At 44.4% G+C, this 25864-nt stretch overlaps 1 protein-coding gene across 1 annotated transcript; it reads left to right on the forward strand.

Moving 5' to 3' along the window:
* Positions 1-9554: 9554 nt before the first annotated feature.
* On the forward strand, positions 9555-11445 carry TACSTD2 (tumor associated calcium signal transducer 2). The gene has a single exon (XM_081224555.1). The coding sequence runs from the start codon at positions 9679-9681 to the stop codon at positions 10648-10650; it is 972 nt and encodes a 323-aa protein (XP_081080681.1). The 5' UTR covers positions 9555-9678; the 3' UTR covers positions 10651-11445.
* Positions 11446-25864: the final 14419 nt, after the last annotated feature.

A 25864-nucleotide genomic window follows, 5' to 3' on the forward strand; every position in this document is an offset into this window, starting at 1 on the left:
AATGATGTCTGGCTGACTGGCTGGCTGGATGTACGGGAGACCAGTCACATGGGTAGGGAAAGGTGGTGCAGGGTGCTGAGCGGGTTGGTTCTGTTGGCTCCTGGTTGCCTCCTAATCAGCAGCCTCCATGTTCTTGGAGAAGCTGCTGAGGGCAGCTAATGGGAGAACAGGAGGGCAGTCCTCATTTCCCCATCAGTCCAGTCATGGTTTGAAAGGTTATGGCTGAAGGTTCGCTGATGGAGTCAGGACTTCCCACATGAATCCAAAGAAATGAGTCCAATTTCTTGCATCCTATTCAGGCCATAGGAACAATGAGGGCTTTCTGGCTCTTTGTTCCCACATTAGAGAACAACGAGTTCTCCTCTCTCCCGCCTGGCCTGCACATTCTCCCTAGACTTCTGAACTTTTCCTCTGTCCCACTCCTCCTCGCCACTACGTCTGTCCCCAGTGTGAGTCTAATGGCTCAAAACTGCTGAGAGCAGTAGTGGAGCACAAACCCCTCAGCACACACCTGGCACTTGGGAGAAGATATTTGCAAACGATGTATCCCCTGATAAGGGGTTAATACCCAAAATATACAAAGCAACTCAACATCAAAAAGACAAAAAAAAAACCCCAAACAAAAAAAGTAATTAAAAACTGGGTAGAGAACCTGAATAGACATTTTTCTAAAGAAGACATACAGATGGCAAACAGACACATGAAAAGATATTCCACATCAGGGAAATTCAAATCAAAACTACAATGAGATACCACTTCACACCTGTCAGAATGGACATCATCAAAAAGATGACAAGTGTTGGCAAGGATATGAAGAAAAGAGAACCCTTGTGCACTTTTGGTAGGATTATCAATTGGTATAGCCACTATGGAAAGCCGTATGGAGTTACCTCAAAAAATTAAAAATAGAACTGCCATATAATCCAGCAGTTTCACTTCTGGGCATTTACCCATAAAAACAAAAACACTAATTTAAAAAGATATATGTATTCCAATGTTCATTGCATTATTTACAATAGCCAGTGAAACTGCCCCTCACATCGGGACTTGAACCCAAGTGCTGGGACTCAAACCCGGCCAAAACTCAGATTGGGACTTGAACCCATGGTCTTTTAATTAGAATCACTCACTTGGTGTCTGGACTTACTGAGGCTCAGGTTCTTTTTGTCTCAGCACAGAAGGAATTCAGTGAGAGGCAAAGTGATAGGCAAGAAGTAGATTTATTAATGTAGGACGCTTGTAAGGGATGTAATCGGGCAGGCGAGGGAGCTCTGCCCTGAAGATTAAGTGAGCTACAATTTTATAGTCAAAGGAAAGGGGGAGGGGAAAAAACTGTCTTCTTCAAGTAGACATGAGGCTTACATCACTAGTTCCTCTTTCTTATCAGGCAGGAGAGTGTCTGACCCTATGAGGTTAGACTAGGATTATCATAGCTCTTATTCAAATCAGTAGAAGGGTGGTGACATTTTTCTTCCACCTAATGGCCTGGGACATAGCTCGTGCTTTTACTTATGGCTTTATAGTTAAGCAAGCCTGCTTCGTTCCACGACGTTCCAATAGCTTTCTTGAATGATCATTTACTTACAGTGGTCTCCCAAAGTTTCCCAGGATTCCCTCTCTATCTATAGTCCCCTACTGGGACTTATACAATTACCTATATAACTAGCCTATTCTATCCCTATCACCAAGATATAGAAGCAACCTAAGTGTCCATCAATAGACAAATGGATAAGGAAGATATGTTTTATATATATATGGGTATATATATAGTAGAATATTATTCAGCCATAAAAAAGAATGAAATCTTGCCATGTGCAACAACATAGATGGACCTGAAGAGTATTATACTAAGTGAAATAAGTCACACAAAGACAAATACTGCATAATCTCACTTATATGTGGAATCTAAAAAAAATAAAACAAAGCACAAAACAAAATGAAAACAGACTCATAGAATCAGAGAATAAACAAATGGTTGCCAGAAAGGGGGTGGGGGGCAGGTGGATGAAATAGGTAAATGGGATTAAGAGGTACAAACCACTAGTTATATAATAAGTCATGGGGATGTATAATAAATAATACTATAATAACTTTGTATGGGGGCAGATGGTTACTAGACCTATCATGGTGATCATTTCACAATGTATGCAAATGTAAAATCATTATGTAATATAGGTGAAACTAACATAATATTGTATGTCAACTATATGTCAATTAAACAATTTTAAAAGACAAACAGCCACAGAGGCAGGGAAGAGCAGAAGTGCAAACAACAGAAGAGAGATGACTTTGATGCCCTGATTTGGCAACTGTAGAAGAACAAGAGGTTGGGATGTAGTCTGAACTTGTACACTAAGTGTGGTGGAGTTGAAAACTTGTGAGTTTGGGAAATTCACATAGTCTGTAACAGCATGGTGTAACAGAAAGAGCATAATCTCAGAACCAGGCAAGATGAATGTGAATTCCAGCTCTGCCATTTACTGTGTATGTATTCTTGGGCAAGTGCCCTTTTTCCTGAGTTTTCGTAAGTGAGAATAACAGAACCTAGATGTTGCAAGGATAAAGATAACACATGTTCAGAAGCTGACCCATGATAGGCTCTCAATAAATTGCAGATATTATAAACATTGCCCAGAAACCATGTGTTTCTAGAAGAGAGGAAATTGGTAGCCGGGTAAGGGACAGTTTGGATTACACCTACCTTCCTGGGCAAGGAGTAGAGAGGTGAGACAACAGGAACAAGTCCTCCTCCACAGCTTCCTGGAGATCCTCTGCTGGCAGCCTCCCAATTACACACATCATTTGCTGAACAGGGGCACTGGTGGAAACGCCACAACCCAGGGTGTGAGGTCGGCACAGGAGGAAGGAAGAGGGAATAGTGATGTCTCACCGAGACAAAGGCAAGGGAAGAGGCGGAAGGAAACAGGAAGAGAACTGAGGGGACAGGAGAGCTGCTTCAAATATATACCTGAGGAACCATTGAGCGGAGGGTGAAAACCTTACTATTTAGTGCTCCGAGAATGGAAATTCGGATCAGTTTGTAAAAATTACAGAGGCACAGAACTTTCCTAAATATTATGATGAACTTTCTCATGAAGCTGTTCAGGTCTAGAGTGAGTTGTCTTGTGGGGAAGAATGGATGATTCATCAGCCCAGGTAATGCTCAAGCACCTGTTTAGGATTTGGAGAAAAGATTCCTCTCTTTGGGTGGGAGACTGGGATAAATGACCTCTGAGATCCTTTTCGATAATTCTAAGGAGCATCACTTGGACCAGGACTGCCCAGAGAAGCAGGTTAGTGCAGGGGTGCTCTTACCACCTGCCCTCACCTTTGAAACAGCTAGAAGTGCTAAGAAACAGCACACACCTTCACTCCCCTCTATGGGGTATCACACATCACCAGGCTGGCTCAGGGAAAGGAAACACCATGACTCATAAACGTGGGGTTCAAGAAACGTGGCTGCCTGGGGAACTTTGTGATAAGATTTCCCAATCTCTCCTCATTTGTTGCCAAATCTCTCTGGAAACTGATGGGCCCAAGAGCCAGTGAGGTGATGATGATGATGATGATTTTAACCTTTTTCTTTTTTTGGCTGCGTTGGGTCTTCGTTGCTGCACACGGGCTTTCTCTAGTCATCACGAGCGGGGGCTACTCCTCATTGAGGTGCGCGGGCTTCTCATTGCGGTGGCTTCTCTTGTTGCAGAGGACGGGCTCTAGGTGCGCGGATTTCAGTTGCGGCACGCGGGCCCTAGAGCATGTGGGCTTCAGTAGTTGTGGCGCACAGGCTCAGTAGCTGTGGCTCGTGGTCTTAGTTGCTCTGCGGCATGTGGGGTCTTCCCGGACCAGGGATAGAACCCGTGTCCCCTGCATTGGCAGGCGGATTCTTAACCACTGCGCCACCAGGGAAGTCCGAGCCACTGAGATTAACTACAAAGTTACTGGGTATTTTATTAGCTTTTCCCCAGTCATAAAGCCCTGGGGAAAGAAGCCAATTACCCCTACAGGAAGAGACCAGAATGAGAGGGGAGCCACTTACGGTTTGCAATTCATGGCAAGGAGAGCATGACAAGATCATGAAGAGAAGATGATGGGCAGAAGATACTGAAACGACCATGACACAGACTTTCAGGTGAGACTGGAGTCTGAGGAACTGCAAAAACCAAGCACAACCATAGACGTCACAGCCAACCTCTCCTAAAAAAAGAAGTCCCACCAAAATGAGCAAGCGCAAAGAGAGACACATGCTGTCTTGCCAGGAAAGTGAAAAGATCAGACTTTCCGTTCCCTAGGCAGCCAGGTCCCAAAACACACCGTCTGCCATCCCGACGTCTTTAAACTACTATCACTCATTCAACGCTTTTCAGCAAGAGACCAAACTGTGCCACGGAAAAGTGCAGATGATTGCGTCACCAGACCTGGGTTCACATCCCTCCTCTACTCATTCCTCACTGAGTGATCTTAAACCTCAGCTTCCTGTTCAGATGAATGGGGATGAGAATATTTATTTTGTAGAGTTGTTGGGGGGATTATATGGAATTTATTTATAAAGTGCCCAGCACAATGTTGGTGATCAATAAATGCTAGTTTGTATTAAGAGAAACTATGGTAATGGAAAAAAAAAAAGTAGAAGTAAAACCAGAAACGTCACCCCACAGACTTCCTCTAAAACTTAATCTGAGGGATGAACTTGATTTAAAATTTTTTATTATCAACATTTTCGTAATAGCAAACAAGGAAATACAGAGAGTGTTCCCGTCGCCTGGTTCTTTTGAATTCTAATAGTTTGTAATACTTGAGTCGCATTTTTAAAGAAACGAACCATTGAAGATAGAATCCTGTACCTCTTGTCGATTTGATTCTCTGCACCCTTGTCCCCAGCCCCTGGGCTGACTTCCCATTCTTTCTGTGGTTTGTTTCTTGGGGCCTCTGCCCTCTATCCCGAGCCAATGATCACCACAGCCACCTTCTCTCTCTGCATTTTCTACATTCTGGCTGAAGGATCACCTGATTCCTCCGGGGCTCCAAACTCCCTCTGAGGAAGAAGGGAAACCCTCACCAGCCTTCAAGCACTGTCCACTGTCTCAATGGCTGCTCCTTACAGAGCCTGAAGCTGACCCTGGCCAGGCCAGAAAGAAGAGTGAGTGCTCTTGCCAACACGGCACAAGGCAGCTTCACAGACATTACACCACTGAATCCCCTCAACGTCCCTAAGAGGTAACCATTACCCCTCTTCTACAGAAAAGGAAACCAAGGTGAAGATCCTGCCCATAGCCAGGCAGACTTCTAATGTAGGCTGTTTTTTCAGCAAAGCAGAGACATCAGGGACCACTTCCACTCCAATGTGAGAGGACCTAGTGGTTAGTGGCGTTAAGTCCTAGCGTTTTCAGATGTGAGCTCACTGGTGCACCTTACACACTTAGTTATTTTGTGCTCTTCACGGAACCAGAACTTTCTAAAAAGCATTCGTACAATTAAGGGAAAGAAACATAGTAAAAGACAGCCCAAGGAACATGAGACGAGAGTCTCACCTCTCCATTCCTTCAATCCTCTTCTGTCTTAATTAATTTATATGTATATCTGCAGTCAGGAGACCTGGATTCTAGGCTTGGCCTCTCCACTTATAAACCTGTGACCGTGAACGAGTCCTTCTCTTCCCCTCCACAGGTCTCTGTTTCTACATCAGTAAAATAGGGATAATAATATCTTCTCTGCCTACACCCAAGGGTGTTGTAGGTATTCCAACAGACAATGGGAGTAGAAATGCTAAACCACTATCTGCCTCTAGATATTCTCCATATTCCTGTATCCAGTGGGGGCGGGGGAATGATAAGTGTTCTTGGGCAGCTACCCTCCCTAACACCCAGCCCCTTGGACCATATGGTCAGCAATCCGCACAATAACCAGCTTTGTGCTTTTATGATCTCAAAACAACCTCACATTCCTGCGATGGCTGATAATGACAGCTAAGATTAATTCCATTTAGTATACGCTAAACACTCTGTTGGGTATTTTATATTCTTTATCTTGAATCATTAAAATAATTATGATGGTAAGTATTTTATTTTTATTAATCAAATGCACTTTTATTTTTGCATTTTGTTTCTGTGAATCACCTGCTTAAATATAAAACTGATATGATGGTATTGGTCTGATACCGAGGAAAATCAGATGATCAACACCAGTTTCGAAAACAGAGCACAAGAATAGATGAAGCATGAAGTTCAATGGGAGAAAAGCATGTTCTTAAGAACAAGGTGAGAAATCATCCTTTTCACAGATGTTGGGGAAATGTAGGCCTTATTATCCCCATTTTATAATTAAGGACATTGAGACTCAGGAAGATGAAGTAACACACAGGCAGTGAAGTGATATAAAACCAGACTTTGAGGCAAAGTATTACTAGATCCAAAGCTCATTTTCTTTCAGCCATACTACACTGCTTGCCTCCAGAATCCCTGTCTGCTCTAACCTTCATCAGACTACATCCTTCCTCCCTACAGCTAATAAAATCTAGGATCATGCATAAGAGCAAAAATAACACTCATGTATCATTACCCAGTCTTCCTTGAAACTGGGTGTTTGAAAGGTGGGTTATGGTGGGGATAGAGGTTCGTGGCTGGGGTAGGTGATGAGAATTGCACTAGAAGGGAACTATTGGAATGGTCAACTTGAACACTCCTAGGAGCGTATATTGATACTACAACACTTTGGGCACAACTCAATGTTAAGCCAATAAACATTTCTGAATGCCTAATATATGCTGGTGCTGGGGCTACAGTGCTCAGATGTGGTGCCTGCCCTTGATATACAGTTGAGAAGCCTGAGTTCGTGGCATGCTTTTGTTAAATATTTAAAAATTTTTAAAAACCCCACAAAAACACGTGATATTTTGCAGACCTAGGCAGGAAACTGACAAAGGGAGAAGGGAGAATCAGAGCTGGGGCTACTCTTAATAAACTCATCTTGGTATTTGTGTGCCTGTTGGAGAAAGTCTGCCAGAACCACAAAATTTAAGAAAGTGTGTGTGGGGGGGAGGGGAGGTCACCTTTGCTTCTCTCCATCTTCCACAGAAGATATTGAGGATGGGTTCCTTTTATCCCCTTCTTCCCAACGCGTAACATGGCTAGAAAATCCAGAGGTTTGGAGACCGCAGAGCACAAGCCCAAGTAAGGCCCAGGCACTGGGGCTGTCCTAGCTAAGTAGACACCACTGTATACGTTCCTCAGCCCTGAGACCCCTTCCCCATCAGCTTTCCTTTTGCCAGCCTAGGACCCATTGGAATATCAAGCAGGTGGCTCTCAGCTATAGAGGACTGTGGCTACCTAGTCAGTAGCTGGAAGAGTGAGAAGATAGGATAGATATTTAAAAACTAAAAAGGCAACGTATTATTTTTACAGTGTCTTACACTTTACAAAGATTTGGCATCTACCATCTCATCTATTTACATTTGATTCTCAGAATGACTTATGAAATAGAGAATTACTATTATCTCCAGTTTAGAGGGGAGGCCAGAAGCCCAGAAAAGTTGGTGTTGTCATTCTGGTGTCATAGGAATTAGGAAAGCACAGAGAAGGGGCATTGCCCTGCGTGAAATAGGAGGACGAATCAGGGAAGGCTTCCTGGAGGTGACCCAAGAGCTGAGTAAAAAGCACGAAATTATGCACTAAATAGGTGAAGAAGGGGAGAGCCCAGGTAGATGACTTTACAAAGGTTTGAAAACATGACGAAGACTGGAGAGGCAAGATGAAGCCAGATAAAGATGGTGATGATGGTGGTGACCAAAACAGTTAACACCTATCTACGCTTACCAAGTGCAGATACTGTTCTAAGCAGTTTATTTAGGTTCATTTACACGGATTCTAACACCTACCTTGTTAGGTAGGTACTTTTATTATCCCATTTTATTTACAGATGAGGGTAGGAAACTAAGGCACAGAGAAGTTAAGTAATATAACTTAAGAAGTATGCCCAAGATCACATACGATCTTGTGTGCTAACTTAACAAGTATGAATTTTATCCTAAGAGCCAAGGGCCCCTCCAACTCTGTGCCTGAAATGTTCTCAGCAGAGAGGAGATGGGCACAGATTTGTGATTTAGAGGGCCTTCTCTCATTCAGGGTGGACTGTGTGTTGGAGAGGGGAAAACTGACTAGGCTCCTGGTTCAAGAACCTGAACAGAGACAGTGTGGGTAGACAGCAGAGGAGGGTTCCCACAAGGCCTGGTGCTTGTGGGTAAGAAATTGCCCCCCACATGTCTCTGCTTTCTCTGCCTGTAAAGGCAGAATGATATATATCCACCTACCTGCCTCAGGAATTGCTAGAAAATTAATGGGGTAGAGGCCTGGCTGGCTTTCAGCTGTGAAACAACACTCTTGAACCACTGCTGGTGTTCTTTAAATGCTGAACATATAAAATGTGCTTTCACCAGAGAAGCCAGGAATAATTATAGCTTGCTATTTATTGTTAATTTTACCACAGCTTTGAAACCCTGGACTTTCTCGATGAGTCAAAAAAAGAGATGGCAACTCCTCCATCCCATGGAAGTAGCCACACAGAGGCAGTCAAGCAATTTCCCACAGGCTCTAGCCTTTCATTGTTTGCAGTGGTTCAGCTACTATATGGGACATAGTGAAAGAAAGCGATGACTTGCTCTTTTAGAATCAAATTGTACAAAGAACTCCTTATAGCCTTGCTAATTCTTTGAAAGAATTTGTTCCTTTTCATCTCCCTATACTGAGTACATGCGTAAATATTCCGGGTTTGCGTGTGTGAAGGAGAGGGGAAAACAGTGTTTAACAGAACTTCTAATACATTGGCCACCAGGCCACCTGGGTTTTACCCATGCTATGGTAACAGAACTACTCCCTAACCTTTCTTCAGATTTTGGACCACTCCGTTTCCATAAGTATTTGTTTAAGGTCTCGGAACAGCCAGGCAGAGTCCCAAAGGCGCCTCCGAGGAATCTTATGGCTGGGCGACTTTAAAGTTTAACCACACCACTTTTAAAATGGGTCTGATAGAGAGTGCATACCTGTCGGGCCCTGATGTGAGGATGAGATAATATTTGCAAACTGTAAACTATATAAATGTGTGCTATTACGGGAAGTAGGGAAAGAGGCGAGGAAGTGAAAGAACTTAAAGCAGGGACAAGGGCTGGGAAAGGGAGAGAGAAAAGCGGGGGAGGGGGACAAAAGAGTGACAGTCCCACACCATACCTCTCAGTACAACTTCTGAGAATTCCAGCCCGGGAGAGCGGCCGGGACGCCCAAGGTCCTCGGCTGGAGGCCGCGCCTAGGGCGGGTCGCTCCGCAGGTGGGGCCGGGTGGGCCGGGGGCGGGTCCTCGCAGCCCTCAGTTGAGTATCGGTTTTCCTTTCCCGGGCTTTCGGTTCAGAGGAGACGGGACAGCCTCCGCTCCCCTGATCCTACCGCGGGCTGCGCAGGGCGGGTTGGGCCTTCCGTGGGACGGAGACGGGGATGGGGGGCGGTGGGGTGTGTCACCCAAATACCAGCGGGTGAGTCGGCGGCCGAACCAGCCGGGCAGGTCCCGTGGAGTATAAGAGCGGGAGGGAGAGGCGGGCGGCAGACGCCTGGAGACCTTCTCAGACGGCGGAGCCGGAACCCAGCGCAGTCCCCAGCCCTCGCCAGCCCGCGCCCCATCCGCGCTCCTCCGCCCCACCATGGCCCGGGGTCCGGGCCTCGCGCTGCCGTGGCCGTCGCTGCTGCCGCCGCTCCTGCTGCTGGCGGCGGTGATCGGCCACGCGGCCGCGCAGGACAACTGCACGTGCCCCACCAACAAGATGACCGTGTGCGACCGGAGCGGCCCGGACGGCCGCTGCCGGTGCCGCGTGCTCGGCTCGGGCCTGGAGGTCGACTGCTCCACGCTAACGTCCAAGTGCCTGCTGCTCAAGGCGCGCGTGAGCGCCCCGAAGAGCGGCCGCGCGCTGGTGCAGCCGAGCGAGCACGCGCTCGTGGACAACGACGGCCTGTACGACCCGGACTGCGACCAGCAGGGCCGCTTCAAGGCGCGCCAGTGCAACCAGACGTCCGTGTGCTGGTGCGTGAACTCGGTAGGCGTGCGCCGCACGGACAAGGGCGACCTGAGCCTGCGCTGCGACGAGCTGGTGCGCACCCACCACATCCTCATCGACCTGCGCCGCCGCCCGGCCGTCCGCGCCTTCAACCACTCGGACCTGGATGCCGAGCTGCGGCGGCTTTTCAGGGAGCGTTACCTGCTGCACCCCAAGTTCGTGGCGGCCGTGCACTACGAGCACCCCACCATCCAGATCGAGCTGCAGCAGAACACGTCGCAGAAGGTCGCCGGCGAAGTGGACATCGCCGACGCCGCCTACTACTTCGAGAGAGACGTCAAGGGCGAGTCGCTGTTCCCCGGCCACAGCGATTTCGACGTGCGCGTGCGCGGAGAGCCCCTGCTGCTGGAGCGGACGCTCATCTACTACCTGGATGAGAAGTCCCCCCAGTTCTCCATGAAGCGCCTCACCAGCGGCCTCATCGCCGTCATCGTGGTGGTCGTGGTGGCCCTGGTCGCCGGCGTGGCCGTCCTGGTGATCACCAACCGGAGGAAGGTGGGAAAGTACAAGAAGGTGGAGATCAAGGAACTGGGGGAGATGAGAAAGGAACCGAGCTCGTAGGTACCGACGGGGCTGGGGTGGGGTGGGGTATCGGATTTCAGCAAGGTCCCAGACCCAAGTGAGTCACGCTTCTTGATTCTTGGCCCCAAGGAGGCCTTTCTCCCCCCAAATTCCTACCTCCCCCCGCCGCCACCAAATTTAATAGATCCTGTTCTCGGGGGTCACCTCTTTCTGACTTCTGTCCTGAAGGAAGCATTTCTAAAATTCCTCCCCTTTCGGTCCAACCAAAAACCTGACTCGAAGAGTTAAGGGAAGTTTGGCATAGGGTTATGTATACGGGTCAAGTGTTTGTATGACAACTCAGCATCCTTTACAAGTGATGCAAAATCAATGCTGAAGGCTAACTGCGTTTAGATGGGAAACAGCGCTTTTACTGTCTTGGATTTAAGTTATTTGATTAGCTCCACTTGTATTGTGGCTTTCCTGATGAGGAGTTCACTACTTGGCCCCGTGTAGTATCCTCATTTACCATCGTTTGTACTGATATTACCGACCACACATGCTTGTCATCGGGAAAGAAGCCTGTTTCAGCTGCCTGAACACATTTTAGATGTCTTTGTTTGCCGGCAGACTTTGGCCCAGAAACTCAGCATCTGTTCTTCAACTTGACCTTATTACAGCTGATACTAGTAATGTTTCTTTTGTAAAATGTTTGTATATAGGTTGTCTTTGATAATAATGTTGTGATTTTTAAAATAAAAAAAAAGAATGTAATAAAATATGAAAAAGACACAAACCAAAAAGAGGGAGTTTGTGAAAACTTGCTCCAGATTTATATCACTTTGGTCTCCTCTAATTTCCCACTACTCAGATTTCTTATTTCAAATTCTAACACTTTTTAGCAGGATGGGTCATTTCCTATAGCCACTCTGGTGTTTCTGAACTGGCAAGTGTAAACACAGGTCTTTCTAAATAAGATTGTTTGGAAACCCCCTGCAGGAGGGTGGGTCTGAGGGAGGAAGCTAGAACTAGCTGCTGTTGTTGGGAAAGGGGACCAACCTTAGGTTACCTCTAAATGAGAATTCTCCCCTGGAGAAGGAAAACTCTACCTTTGTTTCAGGAGCTATGTCTCCTTTGAATCCCTGCCATACTTGGAAGTAGCTGTGCTATTCCCATTGAGTCCTTGGCAATTGACTTAATCCCAAAGTATTGCGGCTCTGAGTTAAATGACTTTCTTACATTAGGCATAGCCAGTCTGTAGAGGGTTTATGCTCTGGCTGTGTGTGCATATGCACACAGTCTGTTTTCCTAAGATTCTACTAGTAATGTGCTTTAAAAACTTTTACTTCATTTTAGCTGCAAAATATCTTGTCTCCTTCACATTTATCTCCTTGTTTTCACTCATTTATGTGAAGCGGGGTGTGTTAGAAGGTCGCTGTGGGGTAGCCTACAGGTAAACAAATTACTGCAATTCCTGGGAAATTGCTGCGACAATGGGCGTGCACAAAGGACAGCGTGGTTGGTATATCCAACTCCAAATAGCTAGATCCAGGATATCAGTTTCTTCCCTGGAATCCTTCCCACGTTCCTCCTCCCACTTCCACTGGGTGGTCTATGCCGACCACTCAAGAATGAAGCACCAGTATGAATTGGGGCGAGGGAGCTCTCAGCTGCTGCCTTGGCAGCTTGAGGCTGTGGCTGGTGTGTGCTGGTGGAGTGATACCTTATGATTGCCAGAGTCTCTAACTCTATAAGCATTCCTGCTAGGGAGAAATGCCCATCAGGCTCCAAACATCCTCTCAGGCTAAAATGGGGCTTAACAAGGGGAGAAGGCTGATGTGGGTTGGCTTCCCCAAAGTGGAAAGGACAGCTTAAGTGCCTGAGGTTAGAATGGGAAACTTAACAGAGTGAAACCACTCTCAGGCAACCCCCTTCCCCCCCACCACCCACCCAGGTCACTGGTCACTGAAATTCCTTAGCTAAAGGGACCTTGGCAATCACCTCTAACCTAGCCTCTCATCTTATGAATGAAAGGGTTAGTGACTTCTCAAGATTAATGTTTCTGTGGCACAGCTGAAACTAGACAGTCTCTTGATCCCTCGTCCAGTGCTCTTTTCATTACATCACACTGCCATTGTTTCAAGAGTCACTTCAAAAAACTATTACTTAGGACTTCTCAGGCAGTCCAGTGGTTAGGACTCCATGCTTCCAGTGCAGGGGTCATGGGTTCAATCCCTGGTCAGGGAACTAAGACGTGGCCAAAACATAAAAAACAAAAAACAATCACTTGACTGCCCAGAAAATAAACAGATTAAGGATTGAGTGGGCAGCTGAACAAGGGAAAAAAGTCCTGAGAAAGCCCATTCCTTCATCAGAATGTCACTTCTGGATAATTTCTAAATTTCTGCATTAATTCTGGACTATGAGTCCTTGCACTTTATTGCACTTCATGGTTCTAAAAGCACTTTCACATGTATCACCTCTGAGGCGTTGGTTTACTGGTAATAACCCAGGTGTTGACAAACCTGAGTTCAAATCCTGCTCTACTGGGCAATAAGTCACTTAACTCTCCCCAGTTTCCTCATCTGTTGAAAACTACAAATCTCTGTCTATTACAAAAAATTAAATGAAGGTAATTGATAGGAGTGCCTAGAATGATCTGGGCACTTAGAGTTCAGTATATCTTAAATTTTTTCCTCTCCTATAGATTATATCCATTTCACATGTCAGAAAACTGAGGTCCAAATAGGCTGAGTAACATGATCACACATCCTCCATGTGCCAAAGCCAGAGTTTAGAACCTTTGCTTCGGCTTTCTAGCCCAGGTTGCTACCCCAGATACCAAACAGGTTGAGACACCTTTCTTATTCATTTCTTCCAAGGAAGAGCCCCTCATGCTCTGTTCTGAAACTCAGCTTGCCTCTGCCAATCACAGGATTATATTATCCAGAACTGGCTATCTGCAGGGGTTTAGTCTCCACCTCCAGATTTCCAGCCCTGCCCCCCAAATTAACATTTACTGTTTTGGGCACAGGCCTGGGGCTGCCCTTGGAAGGAATGTAAAGAGCAGGTGTGACTCACCTAGCATGTCACAACTTGTCTTCTGAGCCCTGTGGGAGGCTCATCTGATTTCCTTGTTTCGGTCACACGGGGCTTTCTCCACTCTTGCTATTTCCTTAATTGGAGCAATTTTTTTTTTTGGCCACACCTTGCAGCTTATGTGATCTTAGTTCCCTGACCAGGGATTGAACCCAGGCCCTCGGCAGTGAGATCACCAAGTCCTAACCACTGGACTGCCAGGGAATTCCTGGAGCAATTCTTTAAATCATGTAATTTCTCCCTGCTTACATAGTTTTGGCTTCACTGTTTTTCAAATAGAATCACAGAATGTCAGAGCTGGAAAAAGGATCATTTAGTCCAAGACTCCATTCTACGGATGAAGAAACTGAGGCCCAGAGAGGAAAATAGATTTACCCAACCTGAATTTTCAACCTGAAGTTTCCTTTTCAACCTGAATTAAATATGTGCTGATTAATATGTGCTTTGGCGTGTTTCTCCTTGGATTTTTCCTGTATGGGACTCTCTGCACTTCCTGGACTTGATTGACTGTTTCCTTTCCTATATTAGGGAAGTTTTCAACTATATCTCTTCAAATGATATATCAGTCCCTTTCTTTTTCTCTTCTTTTTCTGAGACCCCTATAATTAGAATGTTGGTGCATTTAATGTTGTCCCAGAAGTCTCTGAGACTGTCCTGAATTCTTTTCATTCTTTTTTCTTTATTCTGCTCTGCAGTAGTTATTTCCACTATTTTATCTTCCAGGTCACTTATCCGTTCTTCTGCCTCAGTTATTCTGCTATTGATTCCTTCTAGAGATTTAAAAATTTCATTTATTGTGTTGCTCATCATTGTTTGTTTGCTCTTTAGTTCTAGGTCCTTGTTAAATGTTTCTTGTATGTTCTCCATTCTATTTCCAAGATTTTGGGTCATCTTTACTATCATTACCCTGAATTGTTTTTCAGGTAGACTGCCTATTTCCTCTTCATTTGTTTCGTCTGGTGGGTTTTTACCTTGCTCTTTCATCTGCTGTGTGTTTCTCTGTCTTCTCATTTTCCTTAACTTACTGTGTTTGGGGTCTCCTTTTCACAGGCTGCAGGTTCGTAGTTCCCATTGTTTTTGGTGTCTGTCCCCAGTGGCTAAGGTTGGTTCAGTGGGTTTTGTAGGCTTTCTGGTGGAGGGGACTTGTGCCTGTGTTCTGGTGGATGAGGCTGGATCTTGTCTTTCTGGTGGGCATGACTGCGTCTGGTGGTGTGTTTTGGGGTGTCTGTGACATTATTATGATTTTAGGCAGCCTCTCTGCTAATTGGTGGGGTTGTGTTCCTGTCTTGCTAGTTGTTTGGCACAGGGTGTCCAGTACTCTAGCTTGCTGGTCATTGAGTGGAGCTGGGTCTTAGCGTTGAGATGGGGATCTCTGGGAGAGCTTTTGCCATTTGATATTACATGGGGCCAGGAGGTCTCTGGTGGTCCAGTGTCCTGAATTCGGCTCTCCCATCTCAGAGGCACAGACCTGACACCTGGCCAGAGCACAAAGACCCGGTCAGCCACACGGCTGAGTTAGAATTCAGGCTTCTTTTATACTAAAAGGGGAGAGCATATGGCTGGTTGTTGCAAACTACTTGGTGCTGGGATCCTTTGCAGTGGTCCTCCTAGGTCTGGTCATAATCGTGCATGTATTATTTAGCACTCTCAATAGGGTCTGGAGCAACATCATCAACACATCCAGATTTCTGCCATGAAACTTATTAGTAGCCACACTAATTGGTATAAATAGACCATAAGTAGCTGTAGGCCACTTCAGGTCAGTTTTGCCATCAAATGGGTTGGCACCAAACTTTCAAAACAGCTTTCAGTTTTCAGAGCATTCTGAATTTGTGGATAAGGGATTATGGATCTGTATAAATTATGGTTTAATTTTTGAGGACTTTTTAATATGGGAAAGTGCTCACAATATATTGTTAAGTGAAGGGCAGGGGGAATAGTACCAAAGTGACACAATGACCCCACTCCATTTTTACAAAGAAAAATGGGAACACATTTGTAATTTCAATGCAAAATCGGCTGTTTTAAATCCAAACTGACCATAACTGCTTTTGTTTTCCTTCTTTCTGTTTTTAATCTTCAAGTGCAGTGGTATAGTTTTTATCAGTGTAGAAATCAATCATTATTCCACTTGGTTTTCTTTGAACAATCTACTGGGGTGGGAGAAAGGGAATCCCTCCTTGGCCACCGCCCATTTGGTGAAGAAAAGGATAAGCCTTTGGATTTACAAAGGGAGGCCCCTTGCTTGGGGAACAGGAGAAAGAACCCAAACTGATTTGTATTAAGAAGTGGGAGGATATTTTTTGGGAGTTGGGTAGAAGCTGGGGGATGAGGGTGAGGAGAGGATGGAGAGGCAAGGAGGAGAGATCATTCAGCGTGGGGTTGACCCCTGTATTATTTTCCTGGCACCGCCATAACTATGCACAACAAATGTAGTGGCTGAAAAATAATAGAAAGTAATTTCTCACAGTTCTAGGGGCTAGAAGTCTAAAATCAAGGCATGAGCAGGGCCACATGCTCTCTGAGGCTCTAAGGAAGCATCATTCCTTGCATCATCTAGCTTCTTGGCGCTCCTTGGCCTGTGGCAGATAGTTCCAATCTCTCCTTCCTATGGCTGTCTTTCCTCTGTGTGTGTCTATGTCCAAATTTCCCTCTTCTTATAAGACACCAGTCATTGGATTGGGATGCACTGTAGTTTAGTATGACCTCATCTTAACTTGATTGCATCTGAGAAGAACTTATTTCCAAATAAGGTCACATTTATAGGTCCCAGGTGGGCACATATTTTGGGGGGATACTATTCAACTCCATCCAGACCACCAGTGTGTGATTTGACTAAGACGAATGAAGGATGAATACGGAACTGTGATGTAAATTTCCTCCTTGTCTTTACCCCCAGATTTTCAGGATAAGTCGGCTATGCAAGTGTGGAAGTCAAGGAAAAGGCATCTCTTTGTTTCTGTGGGATAAAAAGGGGACACCCATGGTAAGTGAAATCAGGAATCCCGGAGGAGGGACCCTGAGAAGGTAAGGCCAGGAGTGTCCCTGGGGGCAAGAGTCAGGATCTGAACTGACACCTGGTTACAGATACACACAAAAATAAAACACAAAGATTCATCAGTGGGGATACTGGGGCTTTCCATTTTCTCCAAATATACTTTTACATATTTTCCAAATTTTCTATGATGCTTATAATTTGCTTCAATAATCAGGGGGAAAATGTTATTTAAAAGAAGGACAATTCAAGGTGATGTATTATTTAGATTTAAATCCAGATCTTCAGAAAATGCCTAAGTAACTGGCAAACTGAGTTCTTCCTTTTTTAGTCTCATCAGACTGCTTAATACTATTAAAGCAATAATCTTCATCCTCCATGAGTATAATTATCCTCTTCAAATTATTCCCTTTGATCAGCCTGGGTGTTTTCAAAAAATTATTATTATAGTTTTATTAAGAAATCCCTGGGTAAAAGTAATTACCAGTCTCTCTACTAAAAATTAATCAGGACATATTACAATTGTCCAGTAGCCACACACACACACACACACACACACACACATACAGCAGCCATAACTTATATTTGGTCATAGCCTACTTTACCACACTTTGAAAAACAAATGAAGATTCAAAGTTGTGAATGAACAGACATTAGTCATCTACTACTTTTCATCACTATGCTAGAAACCAGAATAGAGCAATAAACAGAATTTTTTCTGTTCTCAAAGATCTTACATTTCACACAGAGGTAGTGTTGGGATAGGGGAATAAACTAAACAGGCAAATACAATCATGTGAGATAAGTGTTATGATAAGGGAATGCTGGGCTATGAGAACATCCATCAGGTAAAGCTGATGTAATCTGGGGTGGAGGTGGGGATCAGTTTAGGGAAGGTCTACTTGAGAAAGTTTAAACTGAGACCTGAGGATAAATAGGAATTTGTCAGGTATAAGAAGAAGAGAAGGGGAAATGGATCAATCAAGGAGGAAAGCAGATATGTAATACTTGATTGTATCATTAAGAACGATTTCAGGTGCAAGTGTTTGTTAGCAGCTAAACTCAAACTAGTTAAGCAGAAGGAATTTGCTGACTCATGTAACTGGAAAGTGAAGGAGAGGTATTAGCTTTAGGCATGGCTGGGTCCAAGGGCTCAAATAATGTCAGGTTTCTGTTTCTCTCCTTATATCTTTATTCTGCTCATGGCTTGACTTTCATTTTCTAGGACAACTTCTTCTTCATTTAGGGCAATAGGGCCACCAGCAGCTCCAGTCTCGTAGTTTATTAATTTAAGAGCCACACAGAAGAACTTTTTTTCCTTCAAATTCCCATTGGAAATAGTTTTTGTAGATCTTAACTAAGCTAAGGATCTTGAGAGGAGATCATCCTGACTTAGGGTGGGCCCTAAATCCAATAACTGGTGTCCTTATAAGAAGAGAGGACACAGAAACACAGAGAAGATGGTGATATGAAGACAGAGGCAGATAATAAGAACCTGCTGTATAAAAAAAATAAATAAAATTCTAAAATTCAAAAAAAAAAAAAAAAAAAAGACCGAGGCAGAGACTGGAGTTATGCATCTACAAGTCAAGGGGCTCACTTGTACGGGAGCGTGTTAGTAGTTTCATCCTGGGATTTGGAGTCAGGAGCCAGCTTGGGTCTCAGAGCCACCACTTAACAATCTCTTAGTGGGAAAAACATAAGCATGAAGTGCTGCTGGTACACAGAAAAGTGGGGCAACTCACCAGGCCTGCTGCAGATGCATGCAGGACTTGCCGGAGGGTGTGATTTCTGCCCTGTGTTTTGAAGAACGAATTAGCCAGGTGACAGTAGAAAAGGCATTTGTAGTAGATGCCAGTGGTGCCCACACATATCTCCCTGGATGTTGGTGTCTGGCCCATAACTCTGCACACGCTGGTTCTACTTGCAACAGCCAGCATCTGCATTCCTCTTTTTTTTTTTAGAAGAAAGGCTTCAAATGGTTATTTATTTATTTATTTATTTATTTCTGTGTTGGGTCTTCATTTCTGTGCAAGGGCTTTCTCTAGTTGTGGCAAGCGGGGTCCACTCTTCATTGCGGTGCGCGGGCCTCTCACTATCGCGGCCTCTCTTGTTGCGGAGCACAGGCTCCAGACGCGCAGGCTCAGTAGTTGTGGCTCACGGGCGTAGTTGCTCTGTGGCATGTGGGATCTTCCCAGACCAGGGTTCGAACCCGTGTCCCCTGCATTAGCAGGCAGATTCTCAACCACTGCGCCAACAGGGAAGCCCTGCATTCCTCTTCTTGAGGCTTTTGGATCCCTCAGAAGCATATGCAAGATGCCGGAAGTGCAGAGAATTAATCACCCCCAGGACAGCACTCAACCAATGACTGGCTGGAGTTCGTAGTTAAATAGCCAGGCAACTTTCTCCTCCAGTTAGGAAAACTCTGTGTGTTACATAGTCTCCCCACACTCTTCAGAGAGACTCCACTCCATTTGACCCCGTCTGTAACTAGTTGATTAATGCATCATTTATTGGCTTCCTTCCTTTTCCTGTCTCACTTCTCTGCTCCTTAGCTGGTGCTTCCTGGGATCATCTCCCAAATAAGTTACTTACATTTGATTCCTTGTCTCAGGGTATCCTTCTGAGGGAAGCCCAAATTAGACAACATTCCACATAGAAAGGACAGCATGTGCAAGAGCATAGGAATATAAGCATGGACATCTCACAACACGTTTAAGGGATTATCCAAATTATTTGAGAATCTGCTGCCTGGTCTCTTGGTCTAATGGGTAAATAATTATCCAGGGCTTAGAAATAAATGGGTACCATGTTGTAATGACCCCTCTTTTATTTTGGGAATTGTTGGAGTTCAGAAGAATGGCTGGGGATTGTTAATTTTCCCTGGAGCCCTCACACCTACACATTGCCTGGCACATAGTGTACACTCAGCAAGTATTTTTTTGAAGTAATGAATTTTATTGTGTTGAAATTGGGGTATTACAAAACTCCAGGGCTTACTATACAACACCCATTCATTAAATGTTTATTGAACAGAACTGAAGGACACTGGAAAGCCAAAGAAAAGCCTTTCTTTGAACAGGCATTGTGCCACCTGGAGGAGGGGGTCTTTGCAGGCACTGGTTGTGTGCTCTAGAATTTTGAGAACTTTTAGTTAGGGTGCAATGTTGTAAGCTGAGTTCTTTGTAAGAACAAAACAACAGAAATAGTTTAAATGTCCAAAACAGGGGAATAATAAATTAAGTGATGCAATAGCATTTCCATAGAACACTATGCAGTGATTAAAATGAATTAAGTTATCTATATACATTGATATAGAAATTTCTCCAAGACTTGCTGTTCAAGTGATAAACTGAAGTCACAGAAAATACATATAATATGATGTCATCATGTCAAAAAAACTCACCAAAATACACCCCATATCTTTGCTTGTTTGAGAGGCAAACTCAGCTACAGATTGAGTAGGATGCTGAGATGATTTTTAAGTCTCTTCCAGTTCTGAGATTCTGTAATTTTAAGATGACAAGTCAAATTTTATAGTTCCTTTAGAAAATATACTGCTTTGACTCATATAAGAAAACTGTAAAACTTTATGGAGGGACATAAAAGAAAACCTGGATAAATGGAGACATATGCCAGCTTCCTGGACTGATAGAGTCAACATTGCAAAGATATAAATTTCTTCAAAATTAATCTAAGTTTAAAAACAACAGCAATAACAAAATCAAAATCTCAATGCATTTTTGGTGGGGGAGGACTTGAAAAAATTTCTAAAGTTCATCTTAAGAAGAGCCAGAAAATATTTGAAAATAAAATCTATATTGTGAAGTTAGAATAATTAGAATCTTATACTAGTGCCAGAACAGACAGACAAACGAAAAGATGTGGGTATTTATGAGAATTTAGTATGTCACAAAAGCAACACTTCAACTGAGTCAGGAAAGGATGGGCTGTTCAATAAATTGTTGGGACAGTAGTTACCTTGGTGTCCTCACCATGGGAAGGGCATATGCATGTGTCTTTTGTAAAAGCTCCACTGGCCTAATCATTCAGAAAATATTTTAGGTTATATTTTTCTATTCTATTTTGCACCAAAATAAATTCCTAGTAGACTAAAGATTTAAGAACAAAGTCGTTAAATATTGATACTAGAGGAAAATATTGGTAAATACATAATTTTGGGATTAAGACAGACTATAAATATGACCTCAAAGGCAAAAACCAAAATGAAAAGATGGATAGATTTGTCTATACCACAATTTTAAAAATTATTTATACATGCAGACATGAATTAAAGTTGAAAGGCAACTGTTAAGCAGGGGAAATGTTTGCTACATGAACGACAGACAATTCTTATATATATAAAATATTTTTACCAGTCAATAAGATAAAAATGAATTTTTTATAGAAAAATGGGTTAAGGCATGAACAAGCAATTTGCTAAAGAAGGAATCGAAAGAGCAGATAAGCATAAAAAATTGCTTACATTGTTAGGAATCAAAGGAATGCACATTAAAACAACAGTAAGAAATGTTTTATCCTATCAAAGTTTTAAGTATTTAAAGTAATTTTATTTTATTTTTTTAATTCTGTTTTTTTTAAAACATTGCTTCTTTTTAAAAAATTATTTTATTTATTTATCTATTTTTGGCTGCGCACGGGCTTTCTCTAGTTGTGGTGAGAGGGGGCTACTCTCTGTTGCAGTGCGCGGGCTTCTCATCATGGTGACTTCTCTTGTTGTGGAGCACAGGCTCTAGGCACGTGGGCTTCAGTTGTGGCTCGCAGGCTCCAGAGGGCAGGTTCAGTGCTTGTGGCTCACGGTCTTAGTTGCTCTGTGGCATGTGGGATTTTCCCAGGCCAGGGTTCGAACCCACGTCCCCTGCGTTGGCAGGTGGATTCCTAACCACTGCGCCACCAGGGAAGTCCTAAAGTAATTTTAATTTTGCTTTTCAAGAAGGTTACGTATCAAAATGTTAACAGTGATTATCTCTGGGTAGTGAGGTTAAGGGTACTTTTTTTTTTTTTTATACAGCAGGTCCTTATTTGCTTGTGGTGTTATTTTACTTGTGCAGTAAAGAAATAGTAGTTTGCACTGACTCTTAGAAAAGTGCTCAGCTGGGATCTCTGGAGAACTAACCTCTGGAGAGTGAGCAAGGACGTGTCCAAGCTGTGGCTTCCTCTTGGGCCCAGCCTGGAGCTTGCTGAGCCATACTGAGCCCTCTTGGCCCCCAACTTCAGGAAGTGGGTCTGGTTGGCTACTCTTTATACAAGGGGAATGAGACAGAGGTAGGGAGACCAGTCAGCAAGCTAGTGCAATGACAATCTGCGTGGCAATGTATAAAAATAACACACTGGAATTTGGTGTGACAATTCTATTTGGGCAAAAGAAAAAGAAAGAAAGAAAAAGAAAAGGGACTTCCCTGGTGGTCCAGTGGTTAAGACTCCCTGCTTCTACTGCAGGGGGCAGGGGTTCAATCCCTGCTTGGGGAACTAGGATACTGTATGCCACGCATCACAGCCAAAAAAAAAAAAAAAAAAAAAGAGAAAAAAATTATAAGTTATAAATTTAAAAAATGAAATGGCCTGCCTGTTCATGCTATGTGGGAAGAAGAAGGTAAAAAAAGGAGAGGAGGGCTTCCCTGGTGGCGCAGTGGTTGAGAGTCCGCCTCCCGATGCAGGGACACGGGTTCGTGCCCCGGTCCGGGAGGATCCCACATGCCGCGGAGCAGCTGGGCCCGTGAGCCATGGCCGCTGAGCCTGTGCGTCCGGAGCCTGTGCTCCACAACGGGAGAGGCCACAACAGTGAGGCCCGCGTACCTCAAAAAAGAAAAAAAAAAAAAAAAAGAGAGGAAAGTAAAAAAGTCAAATGTGGATGAAGAAAATACGAAGCTAATTTTTGTTGGAGTGGAATATGCAAATGAAGATGCAGCAACTGTCTATGTGGGGGGGCATTTCAGATGCAGAGCCAGCCATCTCCAACATCTGGAACGGTCAGGCCTAGCACGTATTCAAGAAAACGGAAAGGCCGCTTTAAGTCAAGACTGCCCATGCCTTGCAGACAATCAAATATGTGACCCTCATCAAATCCTGTGCTCATCTCACCTGGCTCTCAGCCCGAATCTAGATCAGCAGAGTCCTCTTGTCTGTTGAGCTTCTGTCTACGCCTGGTGCTAAAACAATTCATCCCTCATAATTCTTCAGAGTTAGTCTGTCCTTTAATTCAATATTCAGTTTCCAGTACTTCCTTTAGGAGGTGAGATGGAAAGTCTTTCTGTATCAAAGCATCTTCTACTTCTGGAAAAAACTGAGTTGCCTTAGGTTGGTTTCCCCAGAAACAGATTCTGAAAGAATTCTTTGTGTGCAGAGTTGCTGGAGAGGAAGGGAAAGAGGACTGGGCAGAAGAAGTGGGGCTTCTCCGCCAGTCGCATGGAGACCTGGGATGGCCCTGCAGGGTTGTCCTCAATTAAAATCCAAGGGTCAGGCCTTTGTCCCCCCAGATTAACCAGTCATAGGATGTGCACTGTCCCTGGAGAGAAGGCATATTCTTGGATGAGGCAGGTGTCTTCATCCAAGGGAAATCTCCAGAGAGGAAGCCATCTGAATTGCTCTGGCAGACTCTAGAAGAAGGAAAGAAAAGCCCAAGGAAAGTGGGCTTGCTGGAATGATTTATTTTGTGGAGCCAGAAGACCAGACAGAGGATTATGTTCCATTGGAGGCCCAAAAGACAGATAGTATACAAAGACAGGTAAGAAGGCGCTGACGAGAGGAGTACCAGCTAGGGATGATGGTAAGAGAAGCAATCACAGGGCTGGGCTTGATAATATCCAGGAGGATGATAGCATCCTGAAGTAACAGAAGCCAGGTGGTGGCTTTAACCACCGGAAGTCTGGGGGCTATAATTACTATAACAGCTGGCAAGGTCAAGGGGGCAGCCTTAGGGGGTTTGATCCAGGTTGTGAAGGTATTTAATAATACAAGGTGTCCCTAGGGGAAAAAATAGATGGGCAGCCAACTGGGTTCTGCTTAACATCTATGACCAGAAAAACACAAGAATGGAGGAACAGGGTTTCTCTGGTGGTGCAGTGGTTAAGAATCCACCTGCCAATGCAGGGGACACGGGTTCGAGCCCTGGCCCGGGAAGATCCCACATGCCGCGGAGCAACTAAGCCTGTGCACCACAATTACTGAGCCTGCACTCTAGAGCTCGTGTGCCACAACTACTGAGACCGCGTGCCACAACTACTGAAGTCCACGCAGCTAAAGCCCATGCCCTGCAACAAGAGAAGCCACTGCAGTGAGAAGCCCACACAGCACAGCAAAGAGTAGCCCCCACTCGCTGCAACCAGAGAAAGCCCGTGCACAGCAACAAAGACCCAATGCAGCCAATAAAATAAAATAAAATTAAATTAAATTAAAAAAAAAGAATGGAGGAACAGGAGGCTCAGAGTTGTTACCCCAATAAAAAGTCATGTTCTTTGCTTAATTCTCACATCTGAGTCAATTTTCAGACCCAGACCACAGAACCCATTGACAAAAGAGGTGGCTGGGTCCCTAGGAAGAAGAACCCTAAAACACTGAAACAAGTATTTACAGTAATGATTGCTCCATGGCCTATGACCATTTTCTCAGCTAACTATATATTGGGGAAAGAGGAATACCCAGACATTTCCCAGGGTCTGAAAGGATCTTGTTACTCAGAAATCTAAGTGTTATCAAGTCCTCTCTCTAAGACTGGGGACTTCTAGGAGTCAGGTAATAAGCGGAGTCCTGGATAACATCCAGCTTACAATGGGTCCCTGGGCCCATAGACCCACCCAGTGGTCATTTCCCCAGACTCTGAGGGCACAACTGGGAGTATATATATTGGGAAGCTGAAGCAAGCCCCACATTAGGTCTTTGGCCTTGAGTTCTCATGTGGGGAAGACCAAGTGAAAGCCTCTGAAACTGTCCCCTCCCTATCAAGTCGAGATAGTAAATCAAAACCTGTATTTCATCCAAGGGGAAGCAGGGGATGATGGTGGAGTTAATGCCACATGAACAACCCAAAGGATGGCCGTCCCTGCCACATTTCCATTTAGTTTGCCTGTCTGGCCCCTTCAGAAACCAGAAGGATGGCTTACAAACTACTGTAGACCTAATCATGTAATAGTCCTGATCACAGCTGTTGTGTCAGCTCTGTGATCCATCATAGTACAGGATCTGGACCACCTGGTCAACACACAGAATGTCACACCTGTTTCATTGATGACATCATGCTAATCAGGCAGGATGAGCAAGAGGTGGCTAGTGTATTGGAAACCTTGGTAAGAAGCATGCACTTCAGAGGGTGGGAGATAAGCCCATGAAGATTCAGGGAACTGCCCCTTCAGTGTTTAGGGAACCAGTGGTCAGAGATATGCCAACATAGTTCCTTTAAAGCAAAAGGCAAATTACAAAATATAGACAAGCAAGATAAAAGAAAAAATTACTTTAAAATGCTCTAAAAGTGATACCTAAAAATAGTGTTTATATCCTTTAGGAGGTTCTTCATTGTGCATAGAATATAAATATAACAAACTGACTTTGAAATTATGGGATCATGTCACTATCTGATATCTTCTTTATTTACTTGTTTACTTGCTTGTTGTCTCATTCTTCACTGTGATATAAGCTCCAAGAAAGTAGGGTCTGTCTTGTTCTCTGTTTTCCTGGCACTTAGAAGGCACTTGGTGCCCAATAAATACTTTTTGGTGGAATGAATGAAGTGTACTATACACATCACTTTGTAGCCAGCTATTTTCAACTATCTTCCAGATGCTTCAGGTTATTCTTCATCTTCCTTAGAATGTGCCACGTGAAAACAGAGTTTTCATAGCCCAAAGACTACTTCTATCAGTGCAACTTCTGAACCAAGAAACCTCAGCCTTTTGGCAGCCCTCGAATCTCCTTCCTTTTGGTCAGCACTGCCTTAGAATCTACAGCAGGCACAGCCTTGCCTGGATCACTCATCAGAGGGACACAAGTCAGGTTCCAAGACCTGAGCAAGTGAAGATGTTTCCAGGCGAGCTGCTTTGCCTGCAGCCACGTCCCTCCTCCGGCCACGCGGGGGCGCTAGAGCGCCACAGTTCACACGGGATCGGGGCCCTCTGGGAGGAAGACTCTGGGCGGGTGTATTGACTGCCCGGTGTGGGCGGAGCCAAA

The sequence above is a fragment of the Mesoplodon bidens genome (assembly GCF_964165515.1).
Source record: "Mesoplodon bidens genome assembly, chromosome: 2".
NCBI lineage: Eukaryota > Metazoa > Chordata > Mammalia > Artiodactyla > Ziphiidae > Mesoplodon > Mesoplodon bidens.

What these genes read in the sequence shown, in the direction of transcription:
- TACSTD2 (XM_081224555.1), top strand. Translation starts at nt 9,679, where the DNA reads ATGGCCCGGGGTCCGGGCCTCGCGCTGCCGTGGCCGTCGCTGCTGCCG.